The 15,000-nt window shown below is 40.2% G+C and overlaps 1 protein-coding gene across 1 annotated transcript in view; it reads left to right on the forward strand.

The window, feature by feature from the left end:
• The window catches only part of LOC138003464 (uncharacterized), a 14,972-nt gene extending 1,886 nt beyond the window's left edge, over positions 1-13,086 (forward strand). Inside the window, exon 2 of the mRNA XM_068849542.1 lies at positions 6,699-13,086. Within this exon, the coding sequence (XP_068705643.1) occupies positions 6,707-10,621 (3,915 nt within the window). The 5' untranslated portion in view covers positions 6,699-6,706 and the 3' untranslated portion in view covers positions 10,622-13,086. The remainder of the gene's footprint in view (positions 1-6,698) is intronic.
• Positions 13,087-15,000: the final 1,914 nt, after the last annotated feature.

Below are 15,000 nucleotides of genomic sequence, written 5' to 3' on the forward strand. Positions count from 1 at the left end.
CGAGGAAGAGACCATCAACAATGTCCATCAAAAGTCATTCCCACCAACAACCGTGCGGGGGAAGTATCTCTTTAAAAGCGATTCTATTTCCCTGTTTTCACAAGAGCTTTCCCGGGACCTAGGCTTAGGGTTTTCATTGCCTGGTGCATTACAAGGATACTAAGATAAACTGTGATCGTAAAGCTACAATCATGGACAAAAGTGTTGGGAAGGTAACTTCATTTTACAGATACCCCCCTCCCCCTTTTCAATGTTGGATTTTCCAGGGAAAAAAATGGTGACTTTTCTTACCTGAAGAACTCCAACATTGAATATGGGGGAGGGGGGCCACAAGAGCATGGTATTTCCCAAATACTTCAGCCAATAGTTAGAAAAATCGAATTAGGTGTGAAGTGAGCTGATGCCCGCAACCTTCCCAACAACGTTTGACCACGATTGTTGATTTCAGCAATAACTTGAACGAAACAATATCGAAATGCTAATATTTTGCCACTTCTTCGAGTTTCTGTTACAGGAATGAAACCACGTGTATAAAATCGCATTTATTGCGCTTCGACCTTTTTCAGACAATCGTGGTCAAAAGTTGTTGGGAAGGTTGCGGGCATCAGCTCACTTCACACCTAATTCGATTTTTCTAACTATTGGCTGAAGTATTTGGGAAATACCATGCTCTTGTGGCCCCCCTCCCCCATATTCAATGTTGGAGTTCTTCAGGTAAGAAAAATCACCATTTTTTTCCCTGGAAAATCCAACATTGAAAAGGGGGAGGGGGGTATCTGTAAAATGAAGTTACCTTCCCAACACTTTTGTCCATGATTGAAGCTCAAATAACGTCTTCATATTTTCTTGTTGATAATCTCGCAAATAGTAACGTGGGATGTTTACGAAATGAATAAGAATAATTCCCGGTGAGCTGTACCATATATCTATTTGCTGTTGTTAGATATGCAATATTTGCCATAAATACGCGATAGATTTAGCTAGGATAGGTCGTAAGTGGCTTCCAAATGTTATTGAACCCTGTGTGTAGCCTCGAGGATCAGGTTACAGTCTTATAGTCAATGCTACACAGTTCTCCTCAACAGTACTCCATACATTCCGAGGAAAATGTCGCTGTTTTGTTCGTCTTTGGCTTCAACTAAGCGCTTAGTAGTGACCATTGTAATCCAAACTTTGTTTTTCATAGGATTGCAGACTGTAAAGTTTGGTTTTAAACACTATTTACACAGTACTCCATCGAACGAATATAAATGAGAACTTATTACTCAATTAATCTTTTAAGTTCCCGCAATAGAAGGGAGTACTGTTCAAAATGAAGGAATTTCTTTATTCCAAGGGACAAATTCACAATCAGTTACTTTGCAGTATTAAATTCTATCCATAAGCATTCAAGTTGTATCAAAACGTACCCCACTGGCCTCGAAAATTGCCACATACTTGTGGAGTACTGTGTGGAGTACTGCGTGAAACACCGTTTGGTAGTCATGTATTAACAATTATACGTCAATAGGTCCGGCAATAGGTCGCCATTCACTCTCGCTACATCACCTGAAGGCCATCTAAAAATGCATTTACTTAATAAACCGGGAAAACAATAGTACAACAACAAATTTTCAGTTCCAAGCACATGGTTTACATGTCTTGGTGAGGTTTGAATTAGGGAAAAAAGAACCTTTGCTATATTACTATTGTGGGAGTAACTCAAAGAACAATACGTCGACCATTAACAGGTCACTTGTCTTCTAAATATTTTGTATATTTTGCACGAATTGTACCTCTAGATACCAAATTTACGCTGCAATACGTTTTTAAGTGGTGAACTTCATGAAACACAACGGCAATTTTACGGAGAAAGGACTTTCAATGCGCATTGTTGTACCGGTCCTAAGATACTGTTGTAACGCAATATTGTGTCACGGAAAACCACTCCTCGGAGTGAGCACATAGGTGGCTTTAGCAAATGCCATGTTCTGAGACTGGGGCCCAAAAACAACGACAATAAAGATGATCCATGGAACCGTAATTATGGAGAATAACAACTGCATATCTTCCGTAAATTTTGTGTTATACGCCAAAAACTGTTTACAGTTGTTTTCAGACAATCATGGACAAAAGTGTTGGGAAGGTAACTTCATTTTACAGATACCCCCCTTCCCCTTTTCAATGTTGGATTCTCCAGGGAAAAAAATGGTGACTTTTCTTACCTGAAGAACTCCAACATTGAATATGGGGGAGGGGGGCCACAAGAGCATGGTATTTCCCAAATACTTCAGCCAATAGTTAGAAAAATCGAATTAGGTGTGAAGTGAGCTGATGCCCGCAACCTTCCCAACAACGTTTGACCACGATTGTTGATTTCAGCAATAACTTGAACGAAACAATATCGAAATGCTAATATTTTGCCACTTCTTCGAGTTTCTGTTACAGGAATGAAACCACGTGTATAAAATCGCATTTATTGCGCTTCGACCTTTTTCAGACAATCGTGGTCAAAAGTTGTTGGGAAGGTTGCGGGCATCAGCTCACTTCACACCTAATTCGATTTTTCTAACTATTGGCTGAAGTATTTGGGAAATACCATGCTCTTGTGGCCCCCCTCCCCCATATTCAATGTTGGAGTTCTTCAGGTAAGAAAAATCACCATTTTTTTCCCTGGAAAATCCAACATTGAAAAGGGGGAGGGGGGTATCTGTAAAATGAAGTTACCTTCCCAACACTTTTGTCCATGATTGAAGCTCAAATAACGTCTTCATATTTTCTTGTTGATAATCTCGCAAATAGTAACGTGGGATGTTTACGAAATGAATAAGAATAATTCCCGGTGAGCTGTACCATATATCTATTTGCTGTTGTTAGATATGCAATATTTGCCATAAATACGCGATAGATTTAGCTAGGATAGGTCGTAAGTGGCTTCCAAATGTTATTGAACCCTGTGTGTAGCCTCGAGGATCAGGTTACAGTCTTATAGTCAATGCTACACAGTTCTCCTCAACAGTACTCCATACATTCCGAGGAAAATGTCGCTGTTTTGTTCGTCTTTGGCTTCAACTAAGCGCTTAGTAGTGACCATTGTAATCCAAACTTTGTTTTTCATAGGATTGCAGACTGTAAAGTTTGGTTTTAAACACTATTTACACAGTACTCCATCGAACGAATATAAATGAGAACTTATTACTCAATTAATCTTTTAAGTTCCCGCAATAGAAGGGAGTACTGTTCAAAATGAAGGAATTTCTTTATTCCAAGGGACAAATTCACAATCAGTTACTTTGCAGTATTAAATTCTATCCATAAGCATTCAAGTTGTATCAAAACGTACCCCACTGGCCTCGAAAATTGCCACATACTTGTGGAGTACTGTGTGGAGTACTGCGTGAAACACCGTTTGGTAGTCATGTATTAACAATTATACGTCAATAGGTCCGGCAATAGGTCGCCATTCACTCTCGCTACATCACCTGAAGGCCATCTAAAAATGCATTTACTTAATAAACCGGGAAAACAATAGTACAACAACAAATTTTCAGTTCCAAGCACATGGTTTACATGTCTTGGTGAGGTTTGAATTAGGGAAAAAAGAACCTTTGCTATATTACTATTGTGGGAGTAACTCAAAGAACAATACGTCGACCATTAACAGGTCACTTGTCTTCTAAATATTTTGTATATTTTGCACGAATTGTACCTCTAGATACCAAATTTACGCTGCAATACGTTTTTAAGTGGTGAACTTCATGAAACACAACGGCAATTTTACGGAGAAAGGACTTTCAATGCGCATTGTTGTACCGGTCCTAAGATACTGTTGTAACGCAATATTGTGTCACGGAAAACCACTCCTCGGAGTGAGCACATAGGTGGCTTTAGCAAATGCCATGTTCTGAGACTGGGGCCCAAAAACAACGACAATAAAGATGATCCATGGAACCGTAATTATGGAGAATAACAACTGCATATCTTCCGTAAATTTTGTGTTATACGCCAAAAACTGTTTACAGTTGTTTTCAGACAATCATGGACAAAAGTGTTGGGAAGGTAACTTCATTTTACAGATACCCCCCTTCCCCTTTTCAATGTTGGATTCTCCAGGGAAAAAAATGGTGACTTTTCTTACCTGAAGAACTCCAACATTGAATATGGGGGAGGGGGGCCACAAGAGCATGGTATTTCCCAAATACTTCAGCCAATAGTTAGAAAAATCGAATTAGGTGTGAAGTGAGCTGATGCCCGCAACCTTCCCAACAACTTTTGACCACGATTGTAGGACATTAGCTGAATAAAAGCGAGTGAAATAAACACAAAGAGATGGGCTATAAAAGGCGTGGTTCCATAGGTACATACGGATGATTTGTCAATCAATCAACTGTGGATGCAACTGAGCTATAAGTATAAATGTGATTAAAGACGCACTATAATTGGCATGGTGCCTTATGTGCAGGCCGATCAACGGTGGCGCATCATGACAGGCATCCCACTTTAATACTCTGAAACAAACAATTCAAACTTAACAGAAACATGATTAAGAGCCCCAGCCGGCAGGAGGCAAACAGTTGGCGTGGTAGAGTTGAGAACGTGACAACCGGAAACAAATCCAAACCAGAGGTTAGACCCAGAGCATCCGCATGCAACACCAACGCCCTAACAAATGGGCCACATTGCCGCCATAGACAGCTCTGTGTTAATTTATGCAATGAAAAGGCCCCTAAGAGATGCCAGATGAGTTGCCATCTGTAGTTCTTTTTTGTAATTCCCGACCCCTTCTTATCGCGCTGAAATTATCGCTTAGGGGTTCCGTCCCTTTGTTGCTGTTTGTTGGTCGCCATCTTGGATAACCTGAGATCAAGCGTGCTTTTTTTTGAGACAGAATACCTTTTTTACCTTTTTTACCGTTTTGAGACAGAATACAGAATATTCTTGAGACAGAATACCTTTTTTCGCACAATGTCTAAGGAAAAGTACGCCTGATCGCAGGCTACATCTTGGATAATCAGCTGTGCTTGAATAAATTCGAACAAAGGCAGAGCATGAAGGTGCCTCTTCGTGTTTAAACATCTTGGCAAGGTGTGCGTAAAGCCTTTTTCACGAAGTCCTTGAGGAAATATGATTGTTGTCAACCACGGTTTAGAGGCAACCATTTCTCCGAATGCGGGTTCACCATGCTAAATATACCCGGATTGTTTTAGTTTTACTTTACGATTCGTCCTCTGAAATGTCTTTTCTCTTGGCAGAAGCTCTAAGAGCTTCTTATCAGCTCTTAATTCGCCGCTTTTTTTTCGGCAATGGCCAACCTTGATAGCGCGAACCAGCTATTAGACTAAGCTCTTTTCAATAGAGTGGTTTCACTAGTCTTACGGAGAGATCACTTCTACTTATGTTCATATTTAACAAGGGGCCTATGAGAAGATCTGCGAGCAGTTTCCCTTTCAAAACGAGGAAAAGTCTCAAATTAGTAAAAACTAATTAAAAACCTTATCACGAATTGAGTCCGATTGCACAGAGTAGGTCTTAACTTTTGTATAAAACACATTTCACAGACGAGGCAGTCAAATTTGTTCGTGCACTTCATTAAACACTAAAATTCTTTGAAAGACCTTTTGGATCCAAAGAATGCTTGTCGCGAAAATGCTTGTGATGATCATGTCGTAACACTTGTCGCATTAAACAGCTTTAAAAAGAGTTATTTAGATGACTTTTAATGTCTTTTTAGCTTTTGCACTCTTTACTATTATTGAGGAAACTTTTAAAAATATTTCAAAGAGATTTCATGCAGAAAATTAACTTTGCAAATTCATTTTCGCTTTTTTTTTTTTTTTTTTTGCCAATGGCCAACCTTGTTAGCGCAAACCAGCATTTAGACTAGGCTCTTCTATAGAGTGGAAAGGAAAGGAGAGAAACTTTATTTAAGTGTCTAGTCGTTCTAGCGCTGGAGCGCTAATTGGGGACACTGTAAACTGAAATGAACAATGAAAGTAAATCAAGTCAAATGTTGCCTGACGTAGAGATCACTTCTACTTATGTTAAGGACGGTGCCTACTATTGTTACTGCGCATACGTTCTGCGCATCTCGAGATGATCGGATTTTCCTATTGCTAGTACTTATTAATACAGGGATATTTTTGCGCGGTTCAAAACTATGTGGAGAAAGCAGAACTTAGCAAGTGATCTTGGTATCCAAAAAGAAAATTGGGGGTAGCCATTTATTTTTCAGAGATTACTGAGTTTAAATTTGGAAAAGAACGCCATACATTGCTTTGTATTTTAAAACCTTTTACAAATATTGTTGATTAATGATCTTCGAAAAATGGGTGGTTACCCCTAATTTTCTTTTTGGATTTCAATAACACTTGTTAAGATCTGCTTTTCCCGCATATTCAGTAAACCGGGCAAAAATACCTTTGAATTAGTAGGCACCGTCCTTAATATTTAGCAACAAGCAATTAAAAAGATCTGCTAGCAGTCTGCCTTTCAAAACGAAGGAAAGTGTGAAGTGTTGGTGATTATCAAGTCATAATATTTGTCGCATTAAGGACAATTGAAATAACTTTTTAAACAAAATATCTCCACTTTGACTCGCTTTGAAAAGAGTTTTAATGCTTTTGGCTTTTGTACACCTTACTATTATCAAGGAAACTTAAAAAAATTTAGCAAAGAGATTTCATCCAGCAAATTAACTTCGCAAATTTATTTTCGACAAGGACTGATCATGGCGACTGGTCCAGAATACACTCAGGAACAACTCAATTACTTCAGGATCTGCTTCATCACCACAGATGTAATAACTGAGGGTCTGCGGACAATCTTTAAACAAGAATGGGACAGTCGCTACAAGGCAACACTGGGAGAATGGAAAGACAAGCCCCAGAATGGACAGGACTTCAAAAACCGGGAGTCACCACCAAACCGAAGAAGAAATGCAAAGTTTTTGACAACCATGGTTAATGGCAACACAGCAGAATGGGATTGTACCATGCTCTTTTACGGGATCCTTTACTCTGATTGTATCGGGAGTTCCCTAACCCCTCTTATCCGTTCAAGCGTGGATGATTTAAGAACTTTTCGAAATCAAGATTTCGCTCATTTGCCACAGGGCAATCTGACGAAGCTAGAGTTTCAAAATGCTGTAGGAAAAGTCTTGGTTGCCTTTCAAGCACTTAGCCTCTCCGATGTGAAGATTAAGGAAGTTACAAACCAAACGAGTTTTCCGACAAGCGAGTTGACGAAAGTACTCCAACAAGTGAAAGGAACAGAGCAGCGTCGAAAGACCCTTGAAGAGCAGCTGCAGCGTGAAGCTACTCCGTTTTTCGTTCTTCCTCTCAAGCCATCGCATCACGTTGCCAGACGAGATCGTGAGGTTATAGCAATACATCAAAAGCTAAAGCGACCAAAGGAAGCCAACGAGAACCGTTTAAGTTACCTGTATATCTCAGGAAACCCGGGAAGCGGCAAATCTCAGTTAGCTGCTCTCGTCGCGGAGAAGTGGTTTGACGAAGAAACAAGTGACGCAAGCACAAAGACATTTGTAATGACTCTAGATGCGCAGAACCTCGATTCACTGTTGGAATCATACTGCTCTTTTGCTCGACATTTAAGGTGTCCAGAAGATGCCTTATCTGACATTATGAAGGATAAAGATATGGATTCAAAGAAGAAAATCGCAAATATTAAGTCCTTAATTAGCACCAAAGTGGGGCTTTACTCTTCTTGGCTGTTGATAGTGGACAATGTTGTGAGATTGAATGAAATAAGTCATCATTTGCCACAAACGGGGAACTCGAGCTGGTGTAAAGGCCAGGTGTTAATAACCTGTCAAGACACAGCTGCTATACCTTCAGAGACGTGTTCCATTAATCACATATCAGTGAGCGAGGGTATGATGCTGTCTGACGCTCTTACTTTATTAGCCTCCCTCTCGGGCATCGCTGCCAATGACGCCGGAAAAGAAGTTGCTCAGGCATTAGATTATCAACCCCTTGCCTTAGCAAGCGCCGCCACGTTTGTCCGACTTGTGCGAGAAAAGATATCATCTTTCTTCGGCTGGAAAGAGTATCTACAGAAGCTTTCCGACGGTCAGCGTGCAAAAACTGAGGCCTTTCTTGTCGAAAGCAATCCAAGCTATCCAAAGTCCATGACCAAGGCGATTTCACTGGCCGTGACCAGCGTGATGTCAACTGACAAGGTTTTAAATCACGCTTTCAAGTTCATTTCTCTCTGTGCACAGCAACCATTAAACCTTGAACTTTTGATCAACTACGTTGTGAATAAGGAGAAGGAGAACGATGGAAGCGCAGGAAGCGAACTTGCTGATGCAGATATTATTAGTTTGAGGATTCAAGAAAGCTCACTGATCTTAATTGAAAAAGACGAAAGCAGCGTCTTCGTTTGCGTTCATCAGGTTGTGCGAGATGCTATCGAAAAGAAAATTGCTGAAAATTATTTGGACATTGTACATTTTGAAGTTCTTCATGGGGTTATTACGTCATTTTATCAGTATACAGTTGATAACGGACTAACGAGTCATGAAGAGTCTGTCACTAAAAGCTCTCACTTAGTGCCACATTTAAAATGCCTGATAACCGAAATTGAAGAACACATATCCGAGGTTAAGGAAGTTAATAAAATAAGGGTGAAATATTTCCCACGTTATTTTCTTACGTTAGGCGAAATTTGTCGTTTTCATTGTGAGTATAATATAGCCAAAACCTTCGGTATCGTGGCTCTGAATATTATTCATTGTGATGATGTTTTTGAAGGAGATTCCACGCAAGCCAATGATGAGTCGGGTGACATGGGACAAGCTGAAGAGTATTATGAGCGTCATCTTGGTATCTGCCGTAAAAACCCTGGTTCTCAGAGTGTCGATGTTTCAACTTGTTTGAACTTTTTGGGTACTGTACTTCATGAGCAAAGTGACTTGGAACAAGCGAAGAAACATTTTCAGTTGGCCGTTGCTATTTACCAAGAAAGGCTTGGTTCTCAGCATGTCAATGTCGCGTCAACCTTTAACAGTTTGGGTGATGTACTTCGTGACCAAGGTGAGCTGGGTCAAGCAAAAGAGTATCATGAGCGGGCTCTTGCTATTTACCAAAAAAGGCTTGGTTCTGAGCATGCCAATGTCGCATGTACTTTTACCAGTTTGGGTAATGTACTTCATCTCCAAGGTGAGCTGGATCAAGCAAAAGAGTATCATCAGCGAGCTCTTGCTATTTTACAAGAAAGGCTTGGTTCTCAGAATGTCAACGTCGCATCAACTTTTAACAGTTTGGGTAAGGTACTTTGTGAGCAAGGTGAGCTGGGTGAAGCAAAAGAGTATTATGAGCGGGCTCTTGCTATTTGCCAAAAAAGGCTTGGTTCTCAGCATGTCAATGTCGCATCGATTTTTAACGATTTGGGTTATGTACTTCGTGACCAAGGTGAGCTGGGTCAAGCAAAAGAGTATCATGAGTGGGCTCTTGCTATTTACCAAAAAAGGCTTGGTTCTCACCATGTCAACGTCGCATGTACTTTGACCAGTTTGGGTACTGTACTTCATCACCAAGGTGAGCTGGATCAAGCAAAAGAGCATCATCAGCGGGCTCTTGCTATTTACCAAGAAAGGCTTTGTTCTCCGAATGTCAACGTCGCATCAACTTTTAACCGTTTGGGTAATGTACTTTGTGAGCAAGGTGAGCTGGGTGAAGCAAAAGAGTATTATGAGCAGGCTCTTGCTATTTGCCAAAAAAGGCTTGGTTCTCACCATGTCAAGGTCGCATGTACTTTGACCAGTTTGGGTACTGTACTTCATCACCAAGGTGAGCTGGATCAAGCAAAAGAGCATCATCAGCGGGCTCTTGCTATTTACCAAGAAAGGCTTTGTTCTCCGAATGTCAACGTCGCATCAACTTTTAACAGTTTGGGTAATGTACTTTGTGAGCAAGGTGAGCTGGGTGAAGCAAAAGAGTATTATGAGCGGGCTCTTGCTATTTGCCAAAAAAGGCTTGGTTCTCACCATGTCAAGGTCGCATGTACTTTGACCAGTTTGGGTACTGTACTTCATCACCAAGGTGAGCTGGATCAAGCAAAAGAGCATCATCAGCGGGCTCTTGCTATTTGCCAAAAAAGGCTTGGTTCTCACCATGTCAAGGTGGCATCGATTTTTAACAGTTTTGGTTATGTACTTCGTGACCAAGGTGAGCTGGGTCAAGCAAAAGAGTATCATAAGCGGGCTCTTGCTATTTACCAAAAAAGGCTTGGTTCTCACCATGTCAAGGTCGCATCGACGTTTAACAGTTTGGGTGATGTACTTCGTCACCAAGGTGAGCTGGGTGAAGCAAAAGAGTATCATGAGCGGGCTCTTGCTATTTACCAAAAAAGGCTTGGTTCTCAGGATGTCAATGTCGCAAGGACTTTTAAGAGTTTGGGTGATATACTTTGGGACCAAGGTGAGCTTGGTCAAGCAAAAGAGCATTTTGATCGTGCGTTGTCCCTCTATTTAAACTGCTTTGGGCCTGAACATTCTAACGTTGTGATGGTTCAGCGATGTTTGTCTCAACTGCGTCGACAGATGAGAAAACATAGAATTCAGTTGCCAAGGTCTGGGGCCAAGGATCCTTCCCATGATAGTAGCAAGAGAATTGTGTGATATATGTAATAACGCGCAAAGGCCTTGTTGACATATTTAAGGATTGTTCCTAAAGTACTTATCTTGAGGTAAAGAAGAGGAATCAGTGTTAATGGGGAATAATTGTTTGTATTTATGCCAGGAGAAGGTGAGGGGCAAGTGAGCGAATCCCTCATCTTAGGCCCTATTCGGATTACAAGTATTTGAAATCCATTATTAGTTCTGTGTCATAGTGCATGATTATAGTTCAAGGCCCACAACTTTTTTGTCAGTTAGTCTGAAATCGGACCGCGTTTTCATGGCAACAACGGATAAAATAGTGGCAACATGCGCACAGTGTAAAAATAAATTCAAAGTGATTATCATGGAGCAGAGGGATTCGCTAACTCACCTCATATTCCCTTGTTTGTACAGATACAGTTGGATTGCTAGATCCAATGCACCTTAATCGAGCCATGTTAATCTGTTCAGATCAGGCGGGAAAAACATGTTTCCGCTTAGTGAATTAAGTGTGTGATTCACAAGTATTCTGTTTCAAAATCATAGAAATTTAAACATAGAACCAGTACTAATTAAACCAACACTGACTGTTTTACTAGTAAGGACTTAAGCCGTGTTCAAATTAGGCCTCCATTATGATTGAATTATAATCAAACTAAATATGAAATGGGTTTACATCAACTAATTACAGTCCCTGATTATGACTGGATTATAATTACTTCAAACAACCTTAAGGGGGTTGTGTAAAGTAATTGTAGTGCGTAATAGCCCATTTCACGGTTACTTTTTCTCATTTGCATTACAATATAATCTAGCATGTATGTGAGGCAATTTCGGGCTATTTTGTAGTTTTAACCCGAAATTGCCCAGCATCCTTATTAGATTACATTGTAATGCAAATGAGAAAAACTAACCGTGAAAAGGGCTATTGAACAGAATGGCGAACACTTCGTGGTATGCGGAGACGAAAATTCTAATCGCTTTATAAAGGATTTGTCTTCTTCTATTCTCGAAAGATATCCTTTATTCTCTTCTCGCTTGAGAAGCATAGTGATGATGATTGTGCCACCCATACGAATCAGGGCCATTTTGTCTCACACTGCGAAGTTACCCTGCCTGTTGTATTTAAATTTTCACAGATGTGAACAGAACCATAATTGAGTAGAACTGAACGGAGTATGATTGCCTGAATTGTACTTCAGTTGATCATAATCAATGTTGAGTGTGAACACGGCTGAATTGTAATGATCATGATTGGCAGAAGCAATCTGACGGATACTCAATATGTGTATAGGGATGGCTGTGGTTGAACAGAAGCCTTCATTCAAATGCAGTTTAACTATTTAAAGGAACTCGATGATAAGGATTGTACCTATGGATTTTTCGAAGGTCTTTGAAAACCTTTTCTTATTTATCTTTTAATTTACATCATTAGAAACTAGATCATTGGATATTGCCATTTTAAAGTTTTGATTGCCTTAGCCATCATGGTATATGAGCTGTTACTAAATTTCCGGCGTCCAATATTGCGTTTCTATCTTTCTGATTGGTTCATTCGATCTCCGTATCAGCTCATATACCGCATGACCTAATATGGAAGCTGATTGCGTCAAGTCTTGGCAAGCTGGAAACTGATTGGCTTTAATTTCCAAGTGACCAATGTTATGAGGATCAGAATTACTCTTAGCTTATCTGTCGTGCAATTCCAGACATTTCTAGAATTATCTTACAATATGTAATATTCCAGAAATTTCTTTGATGTGACTCAGCAGTTTCCACAAATAGTAGAACTTGTAATGATCAGTACTCTATAAATAGCAACAGAACTTTCTAGATGCTTAGAGTAAAAGTATAAAAGTAGTCTTGTAAGTAATAGAAAAAACTCTCTTGCCCGAGGGCTTACCCTCTTGGCTTACTGTGATTGAACTTATGCTATGATTGGATGCGATACTGTGAGGAAGCTATATTCAACTGCGATAACTATGGTGAAGCTATAACCTTCGACCTCGCTATATCCGGAGAGCAGAAAGTGACGATAGTCAAAACGGACAAAGAGATCAGAGTTCATTATGAAGTCTTCCGTAAGAGTTTGTCTACACAGAAAATCCAGTGAGTGGAAAGAATTCAGTGAATCATGAAAGTCAAGAATTGTTCTCTACAATCGGTGAAACTTGGATTAATCAAGATCAAGATCAATTCCTGAATCGCCATGAGAGACAGTAAGCATGCTTTATGAACTGCCTATTTAACTTAATCTTTAACCTAAGTAAATGTAACAGTGTGAAACTAATTAAATAATAGTGAAAAAGGGTAACTGCTCGTTGTCACACTTTTTTTGCGTGCCTTATATCGTACTCGGGAGGTCGTTTTCACTTATGCCTTGTTCGCGGTTTGGTTATTCCAGCACGTAACACCAAGCGTTCAGAATTAAATGAGAATTTAATAAAACAGTTATTCCATTCGCGCTGGTTTGATTGGCTATAGCCAACACGGCACTACGCACCTCATTGGTTGCCCCCGCATATGCAACCCGCGCTTGTGGAATAATTGTTAATTATAATATTCTCTTCAAATAGAAGTAACATTACACATCAGTTTTTTTGTTTTTACAAGATTAAGTAGAGGAGGTTTATTCATAATTTGTGGGCGTTTTTTATTAAAAATATTAAGACTTTGAAGTCCTTCGCGTGCTGGAATCCTCCTAATATGAATGCCTCTGGTGTGTCATAGCTTTTCAATGAAACTTTACAGATTAGAAACGAAACAAAGTTAAACAGAAACCATGGAGTGAGAGCACTATGAAACTGCGTGGCGCTGCTAGAGACAGAGACGAGGCTATTTTATTTATGAAAAGCGCCAAGGGAATCACGTGCCAACGAGTAAGACGGATCGCCGAGTGCAATTGTCACACCCAAAAATGAGCGGCTGGAAAGGATTATGCACTCATGCGATAACCTCCTTGCTCAAACGAGGCCAGAACCAGTAAAATAAATCGTGTGCAGCCAAAGTTAAATAGATGTGTACAACACTCAACAATCAAACAGCTTTGTAGTTGAGTCAAAAAGAGCCGCGCCCAAAACACTCGCGACAGGTGTCAGTAATAAAGGATTGAGTGACACAAAACAAGAATCACATAAATAAATCAAAATACAAAGCTCGGCCAATGGCACAATGAAAGAACTGACAAAGAACTATGTGTGTTTCGTTGTCACTCTCCCAAGAACGCGACCTTAAGAGCTTGAGAGGTTTTCGTTTGAAGAGGGAAATCTTGACAAAAGGAGTAGAGAACGCAGTATTGCCCCCGTCCCTACCCCCTCCCGGAGGCTACGGAAAAATTTTATTTGGTCCTTAGATTTAATAAGTGAACGACATCACGCTCATAAAAATTTTTCTTTCCTCGTCATAAAACCTCTGTGACCCCCAAAAATGGCATAAGGGATGGGCTGTAACACCAACCTAAGATATCGCGTTAACAGGCCTCAGCTAAATCACGACGAATAGTTTGGAACACACAGACCAACTTCATATGACTTACATAATACATGGACAAAGTCTTCAATAGCTGAGCCACCGCGCAATGGTGAAAGAGCAACTAAGTCGTTGGCGCTTGGCTGAAGACTGACTATGTCGGGGCAGGAAGAATGGCCGACGGCGTGGTCGAACATTAACGTCTTTTCCACTGATCCACTTCCTCCTCCATGCCAGTGTAGTGGCATAGGCTCGGAAATTTGAAAAGGCTAAATCGAAATCTTTGGCGTGATTCAACGAAAATTCTTTAAGGCCGGGCTTAACAAAAGACTGCCCGAGATCTAAAATTAAGACACGCGGGATAGTTCATGGAACCCGTGCTGAGCGCGGGAAATAGCGTGGAAGAAAATCACCAATCAGTATTAGTTTACAGTTTACCTTTGACTGGCTGAGTGTTTTGGCACGAATTTTTTAGACCAATCGCAATGCGTTTATGTCGTCATGCAATATTAAAGGATTCACGACATTTGTGTCCAGCCACACTTCGCCGAAAACTGTTCTATCAAGCTAACAATTGGAAACTTATCAACTAACCTTTTGCCATCTCTACTTAACAAAATCAATCCCGGCTTGCCTCCTGTTTTTAATCTCGATATAGCTTTTCTGCTTTAAACCTTCACCATATTCTTTGCTATGATCTAAGGCTGTGTGAATAGTGAAAACTGCTATACCAAGCTAAGCATTGGAAAATTATCAACTCACCTTTTTGCCATCTCAACGTAACGAAATCAATCTCTGGCTTGCCTCCTGTGTTTTTCTAGTCGATTTAGCTTTTCTGCTTTAAACCTTCACCATATTCTTTGCTATGATCTAAGGCTGTGTGAATAGTGAAATAACGCTGTTATAAAATAGTTTATTTTAGTATATATCAC

Source organism: Montipora foliosa, chromosome 5 (assembly GCF_036669935.1).
Source record: "Montipora foliosa isolate CH-2021 chromosome 5, ASM3666993v2, whole genome shotgun sequence".
In the NCBI taxonomy this organism is placed as follows: Eukaryota; Metazoa; Cnidaria; class Anthozoa; order Scleractinia; family Acroporidae; genus Montipora; species Montipora foliosa.